Here is a 20,193-nt window from a genome sequence, read left to right as displayed (position 1 = left end):
ACAGTAGGGTTTGGGCTGGAAAACAGGCTGTACAGCCTGTACAGAGCTTCTGCCAGCCAACCAGCAGCAGTCCTGAGCGCCGCCAGCAACAGAGGAGAAAGAGAGAGAGAGAGAGTGCCCAGTTTCTGGCCGTACAGTGCTGTACGGCTGATTCTACTCAGAAAATCAGCTTCAGCACACAGCAAATCTGCAGTCGGCTCTTCTCTTCAGCTTCTCCACGCATGTACACAAGCGCATGAGGGGAGTTCTCCTTTTGCTACACGATTCCCCAAAAAAAAAAAGAGAGAGAGAGAAGAGAGAGAAAACCCCTTCCCAATTTAATCCCTAGGGCCCCAACTTAATAAGTTCCTAGGGCCACTAAGGCCTAGGGGCAAACTTCAATAAACATTCAAACTTAATGTTTTAATGTTCCCCCTTCACACCTAGGGATGTCCACACATCTTAAACACTGTCCGGGCACCCCCCCATGTGAATCATAAAATATTCTGACTCTGCAACCACCATGCCCACACTTGTCCTGCTCCATTTTCACAGGGCCATGACATACCCCCCTCTTGAAAGATGGCAAGCGTCCTCGATTGCATTCTGGTGATGCATCAAAATATCCAAAGTGAAATATACAATATGGCAAGATCAGCGTCCCAATCTCTCTGAGCCATACACATGTATCAACATTCACTGCAAAGCAATGGCATAGTAATAGTCCAAGTTGTATACCACTGTGAACCATACATATCCACAAAAATCTCCATGTGACTAGTACACATATATCATAGAAGTCCCATAAACAGATGTACTGTCAGCCTCAGTACCTTCGGGTGAGATAAAAAAACTGCACCAAGCGACCTCTAGATGTCATCTGAGCCTGTCTGTATCAAGGGAGTGGAGGTGCTACCCCCCTCTTGAGCATCAGGTAATGCTCCAGACCCATGCTCTGCTGAACCTGAATGAGCCACAATAAGAGTCGGCTCTAACTCAAAGGCATCGAGATAAAGCTGCAAAACCTGAGGTGAATCTGTTAAGTCACCTTCCTCCATCCACTTCGCATCCATCGGTGAATAGTTCTTAAACTTCACAAGATAGCGACGGGAAACTTTACCTCGTACCTTCCTTTCTTTATGTGCCAGTATTTGCTCTGGAATCAGAACCTCATCAAGTTCCTCAACTTCCGGCTGAGCCTCATCTGATACATCCTCAGGCACATCCCCACGGAAAGGTCTAAGAAGACTCACGTGAAAAGCATTGTGAATCCTCCAGTGATCTGGTAACTTCAAACGATAGGTTACCTCACCAATCTTTTCCAAAACCTGAAAAGGCCCATAATATCGCATACTCAACTTAGGGAATAAGCGCTCTTTACCCTTCATCTTCTTGAGTCTAGCCTTTTCAAAACGCAAAAGAAACCAATCACCCAATGCAAACTGTAAATCACGTCTGTGACGGTCTGCGGCTTTCTTTTGCTTCTGCTGAGTTTTCTGGAGGACCAACTTAACTCTCCGATAAGCTTCATCCAAGCTCTCCACATACTGATCAGCCTCAAAGATCTTATCCTTTGTATGCAAAATGGGTGGTACCTTCTTCCCTCCTTCTACAATCTCAAAAGGCGCCTTGCCTGTCGAGCTATGTACAGTGTTGTTATATGCAAACTCCACCAAAGGAAGATACTTTGCCCATTGTTGCTTGTGCTCTGACACATAACACTTGAGAAGATCCAACACTGTAGAGTTAGCCTCTTCTGACTGACCATCTGTCTGTGGATGAAATGACGATGAAAACTTGAGAGTTGTACCCATGTTGTCAAACAACCCTCTCCAAAACAAACTCATCATCCGTGGATCACGGTCACTAATGATAGACGTAGGCAAGCCATGATACTTGAAGATGTTCGCCATGAACAACTTCACCATATGATCCACTTTAATTGTCTTCCTCACGGGAATGAAATGAGCCTGCTTACTGAACCTGCATATGATAGTCCAGATGCCATCATTTCCCGTTTGTGTCCGTGGAAGATCAAATACAAAATCCATGGCAATGCTCTCCCAAGGTCTATCCGGAATAGGTAAAGGCTGTAATAACCCTGGTGTCTTCTGACGGTCAAACTTTACCTTCTGACATACGATGCATTGCCTCACAAAGGCATCAACATCTCTTCTCAAGGTTGGCCAATAAAAGAAAGTCTCCACTGCTTTGACCGTGGCGTCAATACCTCTATGACCTGCATACGGTGGAGCATGACTTTCAATCATAACCTTGAGTCGCAATGGCCTGGTAACACACAGTCTGCCATGCATCAATAAAAACCCATCTCTGAGAGTATAATGTTCATGCCGCTGACCCTCAGACATCTGATCATACAACTTTTCAAAGTCCTCATCATGGGCATACTGCTCTTTCATTTCATCAAGCTCATGATGATAAGCAAGTGAAACAGCAGAAACCTGTGGCTTGCGTGACAAAGCATCTGCCACTACATTCTTTTTGCCTTCCACATGCACAATCTGGAAGTGAAACATTGACAAAAAGTTTGCCCAACGCATATGCTTCTCTGAAAGCTTAGTCTGCGTGAGGAAATATCGCAAGGTCTGATGATCTGTCTGCACAGTGAAATCAGCCCCAAGCAAGTAGTGTTTCCATGTAGAAAGAGCGTGAATTACAGCCAACATCTCTTTCTCATACACCTGCAAATGCTTCTCGGCATCTTGCAAAACTCTACTCTCATAGGCTATCACATGTCCCTCTTGCATGAGAACTGCACCAATGCTACTTCCACATGCATCACACTGGACAACAAAAGCCTTTCGGAGGTCCGGTAACACCAATACTGGGTCCGAAGTAAGCTTTTCTTTGAGCTTTTTGAATGCTGTAATTTCCCGATCAGCCCATCTAAACGGAGTTGCTTTCTTCGTCAAAGCATGAAGAGGCGAAGCAATTTCAGCAAAGTGCCGTATGTAACGCCTGTAATAGGAACACAATCCTAGAAAGCTGCGTACATCATGCACGGTCCTCAAAGCTGGCCAATTAAGTAATGCTTCTACCTTTGCTGGATCCATACGGACTCCATGACCAGACACAATATGCCCCAAGAAATGTATATCCTGCAAGAAAAACTCACTCTTCTTGCCATTAACCACCAATCTATGGTTTCTGAGTTCCGCAAACACAATGGCCAAATGCCTTCTATGCTCTTCCTCAGTTCGTGAATGCACAATCATATCATCAAAGAATGTGCCCACAAACTCTCTATGAGGTCTGAAAATCCTGTCCATCATTCTGTTAAATGTGGCAGGCGCATTCGTCAAACCAAAGGGCATAACCAAGAACTCATACAACCCAAATGTGGTTCGGAATGCTGTCTTATGCACATCCTCGGGTCTAATGCGTATCTGATGATACCCGCTTTTCAAATCAATACGACTAAAAACTGTGGAGCCCTGTAAGCGGTCCAAGATGTCATCGATCCTCGGTATGGGGAATCGATTCTTGATGGTATTCTTGTTCAGCGCCCTGTAATCAATACACATGCGCCAAGAACCATCCTTCTTCTGCACTAGGAGCACAGGTGAGCAAAAGGGTGATGAGCTAGGCTGAATCAACCCCTTATTCAATAGCTCCTGCACCTGACTCATAATCTCTTCCTGTTGGGCTGCACTAACACGATACGGCGGTCTATTCGGTGGAGTACTACCAGGAATCAGATCTATGGCATGATCTTCTGGCCTCTCAGGAGGTAATTCTCCTGGCAATGACTCGGAAAAACAGTCTTGAAACCCACTTAAGAAATCAGCCCTGTCCTTATCTAACATTGACAAATTAGACTTAGACTCATCATCCTGTGCATCCTTTACATAAATCAAGTACGCGGAAAGATGCTTTTTTATTACTGATGAAATCACCGAAGCGGATACAATAGGAACAGATTCCCCTTTGAGTTTTACATCCAATACATGCTCTTTCCCTCTATGAGTCAGAGTAATTTTCCTATTGTAAGTATCCACCACCGCATGTACCCTGTGGCACCATGGCATCCCCAACAAAACATCACAGCCATCCAAAGGCATGATGAAGAACTCCTAACTGTCCACATAACCCTGCAAGTGAAGCCGAAGCTTCCCAATGATAGGAGTAACGGGTTCTGCATACCCTGGACAAGCCATATGAGCCTCATGTAACGGCCCCATCTCCTCTGCACGATTCCCCAATCGGCTAGCCAAATCTGGTGAAATGAAGTTGGCTCTAGCACCTGTGTCAAAGAAGATCAAAGCATTCTGATCTCTCACTTTGCCCCATGCCCTGCACAACTCTGTAGCGTCACCACTTAGCTGCTCCCCCACAAGATCAGGAACTAAGCCTGCAGAAGGCTTTGGTTTCTTTGGCTTGGGCTCTCCTTTATTGTCAGGGTCCTTCTTGGACGTTCTTTTGGGACAATTGAATGACATATGCCCCTCTTCAGTACAGTAAAAACACTTTTGAGCATCTCGCAAAGCCTGTCTTTCCTCAGAAGTCCTTTTGGGCATCGGCAACTTCTTATACTTTGTCTCTGAAGACCCTTTAGCATCACGAGAAGCATGCCCAAATTTTTCAGCTTTCTTGCCCAATTTCTTACTGCCTTTAAATCCAGATGAACCACCTGTGAGTAACGCATTAGCTGTCATAGCATTTTCAATCATCTGTGACATGTTCGTTACTCTTGTCTTTATACAATAATCTCGTACCTCCTTGGGCAGCCCACAACAATACTTCTCAACCTGCTCAGATAATGGCACGGCACGATAAGAAGTCACTGGGAGTAGAGCTTCCCAAAACTTCTTGTTATAATCCTCCAAACTATCACACTTTGAAGCATCCAGCTTGTGCCATGCGGTCATAACATCCACCTCAAATGTAGATGTGAGCCATACGGAAGAGAAAACCTGTTTGAATTGGACCCATGTGGTGGGTGCTATGCCCTGCAAAAGAAGAGTAGACCACCACTGCAAAGCATTGCCCTTGAGAAAAGTGGCAGCTTTCCTCACCTTTGAGGACTCTGTGTAATTCCCACCAGAAAAAGCAGCATCAAACTGCTGTAAAAAGGTAAGTGCCTTCAATTTATCCTTGGCCCCACTGAAAGTGTCAAACTTCACTGCAGCTCCCCCTTCCTTGTAATCCTTCGCCTTGCCCATAGGCGTTAGATTATCATATGGAAGTGGTTTTGTAAGATTGCTGCCCCCAACATTCATACCCATCATTGGGTCAACATTTCCCATTCCAACACCAGGCATACCATACATCTCAGCCATGTTTCCAAACATTCCATGCTGCATACCTGGCTGCATGCCACCAAACATATTGCCTTGCATCCCAGGTTGCATGCTTCCAAACACATTTCCTTGCATACCGGACTGCATACCACCATACATATTCCCTTGCATGCCAGGCTGAAAATTGGCTCCAAAAGGTCCATACATACCCATGCCTCCCTGAGGATAACCCCCAGTCATGGATTGAAATACCGAGCCACCACCAAAGTACCCTGGATGCATGTTCTGCGGAGGAATAGGTGGCTGTCCATAGAAGGAACTCTGTGGGTTAGCACCAAAAGCATGCTGCATGTTCGGAAACTGGGCAGGAGATGGATCCTGTGGAGTGGTACCACTATGACCTTGAGAAAGATTCTTCGAACGAACCTTCTTCTTCTTTTTCTGGGGCTCTGTGCGGGGCTCTGAGCGAGATCTCAAAAATTCAGCAAATCTCTCACTCTGTGTGAGCTGCATAAAAGTATCCATAACACTAGCCAAGCGATCTTTGAACCGAGCATCATCATCCTCTTTACCATGCACATCTTCTGGCTGTGTTACATCCTCATAAGGCTCAACATCTGCAGCCTGTTCTCCTGCAAAAATATCCTCAGATACATCTCTTTCGGGAGAAGACTCTTGCTCTTCTTCTTCTTGATAGAAGTACTCTTCCTCTGTATCAGACATGATTGCTGAATTTTCAGCGATGGCTTTCTCCAAAGCAACCACGAGCTCACCCCCTTCAGAAAGTTGATGATTGGTCCCGGGGACGGAACCTTGAAACCGGCCTCTGATAGAAAACCAGAGTGCGGTAAGAGCTAACACCCGTCCACTTGTAGTCTAGATGATAAACAAAACACAGATTGGAGCTAGAGTGCCCAAATCTGAAAACACAACGACACCTGTTGGCCCCAAAGCTTGGCGCCCCTTGCGGTATTTCTTTATTCAATTAAAATAATATGTATGGCTGAGTACAACACAAAAACCAGCCAAGAGTTTACACCTGTAAGTCCAATCTGACTGCCCACAAATCCTTCTCAGCACAGAGGATCTATGCACACAGATCTGTGTCCTCAAGCAACACACTGTGCCTCCCTCTGATCAGCCAAGTTCACAAAGCAGGCCAGCCATGGGCATACATCTGGCATAACTCAAGAGCATGATACATCTTCTCAGCTCAAACATACATATGCTGTTCAATCCCTGTCTTAATCCCTTGTCAATCTGCCATACTCCTCCTCTCACAAGGAGCCAGATAGTACATACCTGTAGCAGACATCAAGCAATAGAAAGAGAGATAGATGAACAGAGTCAAGGCTTACCAAGTTCAGCTCGTGAAACAACACTGGAGGTAGCAACAGCACCAATCTGTGCCTGCAGGCACTTGAATCCACAATCCTGCTTCACACGTGTGCTTGCTCTTGCCTGTATCCTCCTCCTGATGCTCACTCCTATGCTGTCCTTGAAAAATACAGATCTGAAAATCAGCACAGTACCCGTCTGTACCGCCTCGGGATACGTGCCAAGCGTTGTACTTGCATAAACAACCTGCTGTCCACTTCTGTACCTGCCTGAATCAGCATACACAGGTCTGTCCAGCACCCAGAAAAGCGCCACCTGCACCTGTATGTGCTGTATCTGACTGCCCGTACACTGTACGGCAGTCGTACAGTAGGGTTTGGGCTGGAAAACAGGCTGTACAGCCTGTACAGAGCTTCTGCGTAGCCAACCAGCAGCAGTCCTGAGCGCCGCCAGCAACAGAGGAGAAAGAGAGAGAGAGAGAGTGCCCAGTTTCTGGCCGTACAGTGCTGTACGGCTGATTCTACTCAGAAAATCAGCTTCAGCACACAGCAAATCTGCAGTCGGCTCTTCTCTTCAGCTTCTCCACGCATGTACACAAGCGCATGAGGGGAGTTCTCCTTTTGCTACACGATTCCCCAAAAAAAAAAAGAGAGAGAGAGAAGAGAGAGAAAACCCCTTCCCAATTTAATCCCTAGGGCCCCAACTTAATAAGTTCCTAGGGCCACTAAGGCCTAGGGGCAAACTTCAATAAACATTCAAACTTAATGTTTTAATGTTCCCCCTTCACACCTAGGGATGTCCACACATCTTAAACACTGTCCGGGCACCCCCCCATGTGAATCATAAAATATTCTGACTCTGCAACCACCATGCCCACACTTGTCCTGCTCCATTTTCACAGGGCCATGACAGTTGTGGATCCCTAAACACTCTTCTTGATTGATACAACTAAGCAGAAGGGTTTTCTTTTAGCTTAGAAGAATATTCCATTGGTATCAGGCTTATACAATTGCGGACGACTACTTTATAAGACAGAGGGGATGTCACCATTTAGTCCCTTCACCAGTCTTGATTAGTATTTCACACACTGAACGGACCCAAGGTGTGAGCACGGATTTTCCACAGAAGAAAGCTGAAACATTCACTGGCATATTTTGGCCTGAAAAATGGCTATAGAGCACAAGCAACAGGGGATTTTATTTGTTGGTGTGACTTATAAGGTTTATAAGTCAACAAGTTCACACATCAATAAAGATTGGCCAAACTTATTACTTTCTGGGCATGCATATGTAGACAAGAGGAGGCGCCTAAAGGAAACTTGGCCAACAAGCTGGGAAAATCATAAAAGTTGATATTTTGGGCAACTCGGACACTTTTGGCACAAAAGGAAAAGCACAGCTATTATGGGCTGGTCGACTCCATGAAAAGCAGGAGGGACTCTCTTTGGAGGGGGATGCGCACTGCACAGGTGCACAGTAGTTGTTGAACTCTCTCCTTCAGATCTGGCCGTACACAGCAGTAGCAGCTGGTTTCTTCTTCTTTTCTCTCTCCCTCTCTCTCTCTCTCTCTCTCTCTCTCTCTCTCTCTCCGTACAGCACGGCAGCCGATTGGTTCTCTCTCTCCTCTGTGTGCTGGCCGTACTCAGCTGCAGTAGGCTGACTATAGGTTCCCTCTGTGCGCTGGCCGTACACAGCTGCAGTAACCAACTGCAGGTTCTCTCTCTCTGGCCATACAGCAGGGCAGCTGACTGTTCACTCTTTCTCTCTCCTCCCGGTCCTGGCCGTACAGTGCTGACTGCAGCCTTTGGAAAGCTTTTTTGTGCTGTTTGTATCTTGCTCTTGAGCAAGAGTCTTTGGTGAAGCGTTGTGGAAAATCCGGTGCAAGTTTGCACCTGCACCTTGTTTGTTATAAAAGCTTCTTCTTTTGAATAAAGAAGTTCCTAGGGGGAGGCTGGCCATTCTGGCTCAGTGCTGTGTTTTGGTATTGTTTATGGTTCAGCTACTGTGTTTCAAAGTTTGTATCTAGTACTGAAGTGTCTGTCTTTGCTTGAGTTTCCTGGATCGGTTTCAGCCTCTTAGAAAATAGGGTTGCAAAAGAAGGCCACTATTTTCAAATTTTCTACAAATTTTACACATAAATATATAGGTCAACCTAGTTTATGGCCTTCAAATTGAAGGTTAGGGTAGGCCTTCAAATTGAAGCCCTGCCGCACCGCATGCACTGGCAAATCTTACACACACGCACCTGCACACAATACCCCACAAACCTTGAAGGGAGATGTTGCATGCGTGCTCACTAAAGAAAGCAAGGAAAGAAACACACACCTCATTTGTTGAAAAACTCCAGGAAGTGGTGCTGCAGAAGTCAACGGACCGTTCAGAACAACCAACTTAGCAATCCTCTCAGAGTTCTTCAGTGCCCAAGTCAAACCATAAGAACCCACTATAAATCCCTGCAAAAATAGAGAGAAAATTGATGCTGAAATAACTGGATAGTACCAGAAGCCACATGATAACCAAGTCAAATCATCATCCAAGCTAAAAGAGGCAACCTGAGTTACTAGAGAAAATGGCGAATCAACCCCGAGTCTATTTAGCAACTTGTCAAACTCCTCATGATATGCTTCCTCTGCAGCACTCGACCATTACACCTAAACATCAGATTTAAAAAACAATTCAATGAAAACAGTTTGAAAAAATAAAATCTATCAGTTTGCTTGAATCCAAATAACAAGCATACACAAACAAGGGATGACTACCATACCTGTATAAGCAAAGTCATACACAGGTTGTGGTCTTTCACTAAAACCATACCCTAGCCAATCAGGTGCATAGCAATGGTACCCAGCTTCGGCCATCTGAGTGCATGAAACAAAGCAATGCAAATCATTAAGTCCTTTAGCCACACATGAACAAATGTACGCACAATCAAATAGTAACAGATACAATACCTTTTCCAGAACAATGCGATAGCTATAAGATTGGATGGGCGCCCCATGCAAGAAGATAATAGTGCCATTCTTTGCTTCAGGGGATCCTGTATATTCAACAAAAAAACTTTGTTCAGATATTTATAGATTTACTTTCAAACCACCCCCAACAATTTGGCATTGCCAATATCAACACTCCTTTTCAATGCAAATTGGAGTGTTCAACAAGTGTGTGTGAATGTGCCTAGCCAACCTGGACACGAAGTCCATTTTGAGCCCACTTTCTCAAAGTAGAACCACTGATTCCAATTTTAACATAAATTTTTGGGTGGGAACCAACCCATGAAGAGTTATTTTAAACAGCAGGTTTGTACAGAGCCCAAGATGCAGCAGGTTCAGTATATTTGTAAACTGCTCTTATTTCTAAGGGCATAATGTTGCCAATAGATGCATTGGAGTGGCAGAAGGACATTAGAGCCTTTGTAGAGTTAACTCTTAAGGGGAACTTTCGAGGGGATAACCTCACAACTGCCCCCTATGCATGTTGATAACACGGTATGATAACGCGGTATGAAGGCATGGCACACTGATCTAGGTAAGGACTAATGTACACTTACATGCTGAAAAGTATGAGGTGTACCTGTTTCTCGTACAAACCAGCTATACTCTCCAGCACGCTTGTAAGATCCATATTCCCTGCCTTTGTTCTCTATTTCCTGCAGAACAACAAAGCTTTTCTTGAATTTGGCATAAGAAAATGTATGCAAGATTTTAAAAATTGATGCGTCTGTAAGATCAGTACTCATTTAACTCATTTCACAAAACTGGTGCAACAAGTCCTTCTTACTGGGAAGCTCTTGGCATTGCAAGCCTTTATCAATGGGTACATTGAGCCTTTGCACTAATCTTTAAAACATGGTCTCTCGAGGCATGTGTGTGTGACAGTGCAATACCTGTGTGCAAGCATGCACACTGCCTCATGTAAACCTCCTTACTGGGCAGCTCTTGGCATTGCAAGCCTTTATCAACAGGTACATTGAGCCTTTGCACTAATCTTTAAAACATGATCTCTCGCGGCATGTGTGTGTGATAGTGCAACACGTGCGTGCAAGCGCGCGCATGCAAGAAAAGAAAGAAAGTTATATTAATGTCTACAAAAGACCACAAGGGTCTATGAGACCATGAGTGATACAATGATACCATGGGTATACTTAGCCTTGGGAAAAGTAACTGAAAGAAAATGAAAAACGACTATCACAAGTGTTTATACATGTGATATCAGCATATGACCCTGTCTGTGTGTGTGTGTGTGTGTGTGTGAGAGATCGAAGCAGGGGAAAAAGAGTGTACGTTTGCTTTTGGCAAATCGTTTGTGTACCCCTAAAATGCATGGAGGCTTGAATATCCTTAATTTACAAGTGCATATTCTTGCCCACAGAGGTAAACTAATGCTTCAATTTCTGGTAGTCACTCAGCCTTGGACAGCGATGATCCGTCATTTATTACTTCATCTGACGACTTCGGCTTTTGGCCATTGGCAACCTACTCATTGGGAATTTATTCTTGGTTACATTACTGGCAAAATTAAGGGCTGTCCTCTCATTTCTGGCTTACTTGCTGATTGGAAGCTTGTCCTTTCAAATTTAAAATGGAATGGTCGTGACTCCTTACAAGGCAACTCTCTCCGCGCTGAGAGCATCCATTGGTCCAAAGCATTTTCAGTTCCCCTGGCGGTGCAAGAACCCCGGCGTTCATATTTTCTCCACTCAAAGGGTGTTACCTCTGTGGGAGATGTCATCCATCCTAATGGCTCCCCTCTTTCTTTTCCACAGGCTGCTGCACATTATGGCTTGGGACCTCACTATCGTCGTCTTTGGCGTGATATAATTCAGATGCTTCAGCCTTTTTTGCCGATTCCACTGTTGGAAATTCGAGATCGCCTACAGGATTGGACTATCTCCTCTTTTGATTCTTCATGCCATCCCTTGAGGCTATCTGATATTACAGTTGCTGGTCTGTATAAACATTTGTTGCCATTGCCTTGGGTTTCTGAACGGGCAAATCTCTTCTGGCATATGCATCGGTCGTCTTTGTGGTGGAAAAGACGATTGCGATCTCTTTGGCATTCGAAGCTTCCTCTTCGACAACAGCTTTTTTTGTGGCGCGTTCTTTTGGCTGTTATTCCCTCAGGACAGTTTCTGGCACGCAGACATATATCCTCATCCACTTGCCATAGATGCTCTGTTTCCAGGGAGACAGTCATTCATATTTTCTGGAACTGTCCTTCTTCTCGTCAGTTTTTTCTTCCTATCATCCAACTTCTGCGGGCTAGATTTCCAAATATGAAATTTGGAAAGTTTTTCTGGCTATTTGGTCTTCATTTGCCCAGACCAGAATTCACTCTTTTCTTCTCATGGGTGCGCTACTGGGCTTTATGGACACTATGGAAAGTTCGCAACCATGGAGTTTTCGGTGATGCGGCTTTTTCTGCTTTTTCTTTCTTTCGGTACTCCCTGCATCAATCTTTCTTCGATTGCATGCAGGTTGACCAAATAGATCATGATGTATATTTGTCTTATATTGACATCTTCAGTTGATGTACTTTGAGACTATCTACTTTGGATAGTCATCTTGTAAATCTAATATACTTATGATTCCACAAAAAAAAAAAAAGTGTATGTGTGTGAGAGAGAGAGAGAGAAAGAAAAGAAAGAAGAAAGATATATTAACGTCTACGAGAGGCCAAAGTCGACCTGCGAGAGAGAGAGAGATCAAAAGACCAAAGATTCTATGAGACCAAAAGTGTTGCGATGAATCCATGAAGTAACAGTATCATGAAAAAAGAAACAAACTACCTACCTAAAAGGTCTATGAGACCAAAAGTGTTGCGATGAATCCATGAAGTAACAGTATCATGAAAAAAGAAACAAACTACCTACCTATATTTAAAAAACCATCATGTAAAAGACCATGTTACAAGGATCGTGTGATGAAGTAGTCATACAATGGCTGAGGCATGTTGTGTGGTTTTTTTGGGGGGAGGAGAGAGAGAAAGAAAGAAAGATGTTACTAATGTCTACAAAGGACCCAAAGGATTCATGGAAAAAAACACGATAAAAAATAAAAACCCAACTAGAGCTCGCAGAAGAAACAAGAGCCCTGTAGGTGCCACCGGTACAATGCTACAATGATATAATGTGAGGGCATCCAAGTGGGTCCTCGACATCTATGACTGTATTGAGGCTCTCCACATCCACTGTCTCTGGAGGGGCACTCATGTATCTCTGGAGGATGAAGCTGTGAGGTAGAGCATCTCCTATGACCAGTGGGTCAGCCATCTAGCTCGCTGCACCTAAATCATTCTATCTAAGGAGACGCCTTTTTAGGCAGGTGGCATCTGTGGCACATGTTGTCAGTGCGTGCTGCATGGTCCGTCGAGTAAGGGCATCCGGGTCAGGGCTATCTGGCAAGGGCCTCCATCTTGGGTCGGATGAAAGAAACTCATGATGATGCGTTGTGAGGTATCTAGGGTCTACCTCTATGCCTCTCTACATAGCTGATCTCTATGACAGCGCAGCTCAATCAGGTAGATGAAGACTCTAGGATTAGGTTACACAAGAGAAAGCTAAGGAGGATGAAAAACGTCCATCATGGCTACTGTGTCTGTGCAGAGAGAGAGAGAGAGAGAGAGAGAGAGAGAGAGAGAGAGAAGCTCTAGAGAGAATATATTGCATGACTCAATAATCTTGTTGATTCCCCAGTCATCATTGATTCAATCCTTCTGCTTTTTTCAGTCAGCTGTCAGTAAGGCAGGTAGCAGAGTCCGCCACTGTCTGGGAAAGCATCAGCATTTTCATCAACTTGGGCTTCGGTCACAGTTGAGAAAAATCTTTTGTATTTTGGAGTGTTTGCATCGATCAATGTAAAGATTAGAATAGATTGATACAATGATTAGCAGTAGATTATTGGAGTGCTTATGTTTGTGCTTTCTTCGTCTTCAGTTATCATTCTCTCTCTATTAAACGCTTGCATGTAGCCAATAGCCTTACATTTGGCACCAAAGTTTACATCTCCTAGAGCCTTGCTTCAGCTAGAATCTCGCTTAGCTTTTCCTTTGATACCCTTAGCTTTTTGCAATTTCCTTCTTTCTTCATCGAGGCTGTAGATGAGCACATGGCAGCTTTCAATATGCTGTCGGCCTGGCTCAATAACCCAATTACTGCCCCGAATAAACCAATGGATTATGGCAGCCTTTCTCCAGGCTCAAGAGGTGCCAGACCTCAGCTCATCACACATCTACAACTCCTAGAACATGAAGGAAAAAAAGGGGGGGAAGGACCCAGGGCACACCAAGCATCACTCCCACCAACATGACTCGTGAGGACCAGTCCCACTCATTGAAGCAGCTCAAACCTCCCAAGTTCAATGGGAAGATGGATGGCGAGGCAGTTACCAGCTAGAGCCTCTCTTGGCATAGTGGCGACCTTTCTCCACTCAAGATGCCAGACTTCAACTTGTCAAAAGCGCCTGCAACTCCCTGAACACAAGGGATGAAACTGGTGCAGCCAGACACACCGAGCATCAATTCAACCATGAATCTAAGAAACACTCTATGAATCATTCCCAGTCTCAAGCAAACCACCGAATGAATCATCATGGGAAGAACCGGCAGGAAAGTCGCCATTCAAACAGTATATATATACCTTCATAAGGTCAGAAAAATCTGAACTTACGAATTGAGAGATTTGAGAAAGAAATAATAGTGAAGAAGGACAAAGACAAAAACAAAGCATTTGAAAGATCAAAAATAAATAAACTAACAAACCTAGCTACTAAGGAGAGGAAAACAAAAGATAATATCAAACGAAGACTTTTAATTAAGACATTAACAAAAACAAAAACCAAAAAAAAAAACAAACAAACAAACAAAAACAAAAACAAACAAACAAAAAAATAAAACAAAACAAAAAACAAAAAACAAAAAACAAAAACAAGAAACAAGAAAATAAGAAAACAAAACAAAACAATTACATGAATGAAAGAAACTTTATTTTATATAATAATAATAATAATTTATTTTTTTTAACACACACACACACAAAAGCATAAACACTTCTTCTTAATAAGAATTTAAACCTTTTGAGCTGAGATACTAAACAACAACATAAAATAGCAAAACAGAGAACTGTAAACTCTAGACCTAAAGCACTTAAGAGCCAGAACCAAACATTAAGCTAAACTTTAAAAAAGACTTCGACTCAAAAGTGCAACCATTAACTCCAATGTCTATCCGAACATGAAGTGTAGGTTCATCAACTCTATCATGCATAGCGTGGACAATAAGCTATGACATCCCTACTTACGTCATTAGTGCCCAAGAGTAGGTGCAGGTTTGTATAAGGTTAGTCCAAAAGAACATGCTTTATAAAACCAACGAACTGGGTTTCTATCACTCACCATTCAAACAGTAGTTGACATTCGAAAGGGCACTACCAACGGTAAGATACCCCTCTCCATCGAGTTCGAACTCTTCTTCATTCCCCCCCGTCATGGCAGAGCTTTTGGGATGTGTGACACGACTCACACGCCATGTGAAGTCCGGTCCCAATTGATGAAACCACTCAAACCTCCCGAGTTCAATGAAAAGATGGATGGCCAGGCGGTTATCACAGCTGGGCTAGGGAGATGTCAACCACTCTCGGCATAGCATTTGGTAACTTGTTCAGATGTGTAATTCTCATCTCTTCATGCTAGTAACTGCCATATTTTCCAAGGAATCCCCACATCTAGGCAGCCTGATAGAAAACCTATCACCTTCAGTCCCCCGTTACAAATGAATATGGGGTAAATAAAAGACATTGATCATGAATTCAATGTGGAAATACAAAACATCTCTGACATGGAAATCATTTCCATAGTTTTCCCTTGCAAATACCAATTTCAAATAAAATGTTCACACATGCCTCCAAAATAAATAAAATATTCACGTGGCTTCAACAGCAAGATGGTGCCCTGAGGTTTTGGATGAACGACATGGGGAAGCCGATTCTGTGGAAAGGGACGCCGGGAAAGTGGATAGCCCTTTCTGGAAAACACACCTTATCCACATCCTTTACCCTGTAAAATGTATCCCAAGGGACTGGTCATTAGACAGACATTATAGGTGGCCAAAAGGACAGCTACTACCTACCTTGCAGGTACACTCTTCAGCTTTTGTGCCAAAAGCAAGAGCCCTAACATTTGAAGAACATAACTCTACTCTCTATATGGTTAGCGGGGCACAGGCCACAGTTCTCACTGTACCCCAAAACATGATGCCTCTCTGTAGGGCAGTAAAGTACCACCCTCGAGTACCCCAAGACATGATGCCTCTGTGGAGGAAAGTAAAGGACCACCCTCTTGAGTCCGTAATGATTGCTACCACACCCTTGGATATGATAAATCTCTAAATGAAGCCTCTTTTTAAACAGTAAAGTGTCACTCATCAGCAATGAGGTGCCACTTCACGACCAGCAATCACACAACCATACGCCAGGACATGATCTCTAGACTCTGTTAAAAGGTCACCACCATGTCACTCTCTGGAGTCAGCAATGAGGTGCCACTCCATGACCAGCAATGGCGTGACCATACACCAGGACATGATCTCTCTCTACAAGGCCACCACCATGTCCACAGCACCAGCAACGGCGCTATCATACACCAATGGCCATTGATCGTACACCAATGACCAGCAATGCCTTTCTTTGGGACGGTAAGGGTGATTGACACTACCATACATACCCTTGGACATGATGCCTCTCTGTAGGGCAGTAAGGGTGCTACCATAGCGCTGGACATGAAGTGTCGCTTCCTTGGCTGTACAATGGGAGAGCAACCGTAACCAAGACATGGCCACTCATCGTGTAATACAGTAATTGTAATGACAAGGTCGCATTTCAGCTATATGTGTAGGTCACAAAAATGGGAAAAACAAGATAGTGAGACCTACTGTGATCATCTGTCCAAGGTTTCCGTTCCGTGCGGGCGTGTTGGGCAGCTGGATGCGGCTCTTGCTGGACGGGTTGTCCGTGATGAAGCTGAAGAGGCCCTTGCTGCCGGAATTGGACTCGTCAGAGGACATCGAGCGAACCAGAAGCCTATCCCTCCAGCATGGAGAAATCCTGGTGATCAAAGAGGAGAGAGGCACAGCGCACGGTGGAGTGAATGTAGAGAGTGCCGCCATCGCCGTGGAAATACAAAACATCTCTGACATGGAAATCATTTCCATAGTTTTCCCTTGCAGATACCAATTCCAAATAAAATGTTCACACATGCCTCCAAAATAAATAAAATATTCACATGTGGCTTCAACAACAAGATGGTGCCCTGAGGTTTTGGATGAACGACATGGGGAAGCCGATTCTGTGGAAAGGGAGGCCGGGAAAGTGAATAGCCCTTTCTGGAAAACACACCTTATCCACATCCTTTACCCCGTAAAATGCATCCCAGGGGGCAACTGGTCATTAGACAGACATTATAGGTGGCCAAAAGGACAGCTACTACCTACCTTGCAGGTACACTCTTCGGCTTTTGTGCCAAAAGCAAGAACCCTAACATTTGAAGAACATATCTCTACTCTCTATATGGTTAGCGGGGCACAGGCCACAGTTCTCACCGTACCCCAAAACATGATGCCTCTCTGTAGGGCAGTAAAGTACCACCCTCGAGTACCACAAAACATGATGCCTCTCTGTAGGGCAGTAAAGTACCACCCTCTTGAGTACCCCAAGACATGATGCCTCTGTGGAGGAAAGTAAAGGACCACCCTCTTGAGTCCGTAATGATTGCTACCACACCCTTGGATATGATAAATCTCTAAATGAAGCCTCTTTGTAAACAGTAAAGTGTCACTCATCAGCAATGAGGTGCCACTTCACGACCAGCAATCACACAACCATACGCCAGAACATGATCTCTGTTAAAAGGTCACCACCATGTCACTCTCTGGAGTCAGCAATGAGGTGCCACTCCGTAACCAGCAATGGCGCGACCATACACCAGGACATGATCTCTCTCTACAAGGCCACCACCATGTCCACAGCGGGTGCTACCACAACCTAGGAAACGATATACTATACATGAAGCCTCTCTGTAAAGCAGTGAAGTGTCACTCTCTGGAGTTGCCACTTCATGACCAGCAATGGCTCTATCATACACCAATGGCCATTGATCGTACACCAATGACCAGCAATGCCTTTCTTTGGGACGGTAAGGGTGATTAACACTACCATACATATCCTTGGACATGATGCCTCTCTGTAGGGGCAGTAAGGGTGCTACCATAGCGCTGGACATGAAGTGTCGCTTCCTTGGCTGTACAATGGGAGAGCAACCGCAACCGAGACATGGCCACTCATCGTGTAATACAGTAATTGTAATGACAAGGTCGCATTTCAGCTATATGTGTAGGTCACAAAAATGGGAAAAACAAGATAGTGAGACCTACTGTGATCATCTGTCCAAGGTTTCCGTCCTCCGCGGGCGTGTTGGGCAGCTGGATGGCGCTCTTGCTGGACGGGTTGTCCGTGACGAAGCTGAAGAGGCCCTTGCTGCCGGAATTGGACTCGTCGGAGGACATCGAGCGCACCAGAAGCCTATGCCTCCGGCATGGAGAAATCCTGGTGATCAAAGAGGAGAGAGGCACAGCGCACGGTGGAGTGAATGTAGAGAGTGCCGCCATCGCCGTGGCTGGGGGGAGGTTTCAGGGAGAGGTTTCAGTTTGTTGTGAAGCTCTTGTGGATAATACTCTCTCATTCAAAATAGTCAAATAATTATTTATTTGCCATGAAAAACAAGTTTTTTTTTCTCCTCCACAAAGGAGATAGTTAGCTTCCTTTAAAGTTTATGGTCAAAAGGTGTCATCCTGTGGTTGCTCCAAGTAAGGCTTTTTGAGCCTTTTTCCTGAAAAAACAATCCGTCTCTTCATGGTTAGCTTTCCCGCAACAGAAGTTACAAGACTCCTTAAGAAACTCCTTTTTCTGAAAAGATCCTTTGAAAGATGCGCTTCTTGTAGCCCCCTGGGTAAAATAAGCACCCTCATAGTAAGTGTGCCCTTGCCTTTGCTTGATCTTCTTTTCTTCTTCAAGTAGAGAAGCGTTGGCGAGTGTGGTAACAATGTTACCATACTCATCTTGTGGTAGACTCTTTAGAAGTACTACAGTAACTTCATCATCTTCGATGTGTTTGTTGATTCCTGCAAGTTGGGCTAGAATGCTCTTCATATAGTAACTCTTTCGAAGTATGGTAACAATGTTACCATACTTATCTTGTGGTAGACTCTTTAGAAGTACTACAGTAACTTCATCATCTTCAATGTGTTTGTTGATTCCTGCAAGTTGGGTTAGAATGCTCTTCATATAGTTTAGATGAGTGGGAAAAGAATCCCCCACATTCATTTTTAATTCAAAGAAATTTATAGTTTAGATGAGTGGGAAAAGAATCCCCCACATTCATTTTTAATTCAAAGAAATTTATAACAAGAGAGATTTTGGAGTTCTTGGCTTGTGCTCCAAAAAGTTTATCAAGTGTCTCCCAAGCTTCATTTGAGGTTTCTTTCCCATCGATATAGGGGGTGAGATTATCGCTTAATCTTAAGGATATAATGGCAAGTGCTTTTCATCTTTGGTTAACCATGTAGCCTCTGCATCCCTTGTGCTTGGTTTTTTATCTTTACCATTTGCAACATTCCACAAGCCTTTCTTCATCAAAGTAAATTTAATTTTAGTTTGCCATGTGTGGAAAATTTTGCCCTTCAAACTTATCTGTCTTAGGTGAATAAGCCATTGTAGGGAAGATCTTACTTTTGGGATGAATACCCAACAAGAAGTGTCTAGTCCCTTTACAAATTTGAATGGCAAGACAATCTAGAATTCACCCTCACCATACACATGCATATTGTTGCTCAAAAAAACACTTAGACCCATAGCCCTTGCGTAAGTATAGTAGTGTGGCTTCTTTTTTATCTTTGTAATCTTCTTTTTGATGTGATTTCTATTAGATGATTCACTTGAGCTTGGCATAATGAAAGTTCAAAAGAAGAATGAGCATGAGCTTCCACTACTAATGTGAGTAATAACTTCTAATGATTAATGAGCTCCCAAAACTAATGGGTAACCACAATGTGAGTTGATAGAGCTTTGTAACACCTTCCGAATAGCATGAATGAATACTCAATTGCAAAGAAATTCAGAGATTAAGCCCAATTAACCTCTGATTAGTGAAGCTCTTACTATTTTCTGTGCAAAAAACAGTGCACTAGTGGAGGATAATTATGACCAAGTTATGCTTCTTTGTTGTTAAAATGCTTCAAGTCATCCATATAGCAGTGAATCTAAATGAGGTTGAAAGCATAAATCACAAGATTAGCCCAAAAATAAAGTCATTAATTTTGATTTTACCAGAATGGGTTTCTGAGAAGTCCCCAGGCCTAAATGTCGAGGTAAATTACCTCCATTGCCAAAATTGGGATCACCATCGTGTCCAGCGTGCCCGAAAACCTTTGTAGCTGCGACAAAGGAGAGGTTTCCGTTTTTCTCAGAAAAAAAGGCGTCAATTGTAGGTAAAAATTATCTCGTTTGCGAGCTTGATGTAGAGGGGTTTTTTGATGAGCAACAACAAGCGCAGTGGCTTTGCTTCAAGACTCTG

General features: G+C 43.9%; 1 protein-coding gene across 3 annotated transcripts in view; it reads right to left on the bottom strand.

The window, feature by feature from the left end:
- The window catches only part of LOC147612154 (alpha/beta-Hydrolases superfamily protein), a 30,479-nt gene extending 12,171 nt beyond the window's left edge, over window positions 1-18,308 (bottom strand). For 2 of the 3 annotated variants that reach the window (XM_086784021.1, XM_086784019.1), the window contains exons 1-6: window positions 17,996-18,308; window positions 10,148-10,223; window positions 9,529-9,614; window positions 9,342-9,435; window positions 9,130-9,206; window positions 8,903-9,030 (exon numbers count right to left, since the gene is read on the bottom strand). In XM_086784021.1, coding sequence (XP_086640147.1) covers window positions 8,903-9,030; window positions 9,130-9,206; window positions 9,342-9,435; window positions 9,529-9,614; window positions 10,148-10,223; window positions 17,996-18,229 — 695 coding nt within the window. In that variant the 5' untranslated portion in view covers window positions 18,230-18,308. Of the gene's footprint in view, window positions 1-8,902; window positions 9,031-9,129; window positions 9,207-9,341; window positions 9,436-9,528; window positions 9,615-10,147; window positions 10,224-16,498; window positions 16,735-17,995 lie in introns of those variants that run through there. The other variant, XM_086784020.1, reaches the window with a different exon arrangement.
- Between the last annotated feature and the right edge of the window lie 1,885 nt (window positions 18,309-20,193).

This window comes from Cibotium barometz, chromosome 46, assembly GCF_041138505.1.
Source record: "Cibotium barometz isolate CiBa-2024 chromosome 46, ASM4113850v1, whole genome shotgun sequence".
NCBI lineage: Eukaryota > Viridiplantae > Streptophyta > Polypodiopsida > Cyatheales > Cibotiaceae > Cibotium > Cibotium barometz.
Note: the sequence above shows the minus strand (reverse complement) of the source record. Positions and strands in the feature narration are given on the sequence as shown.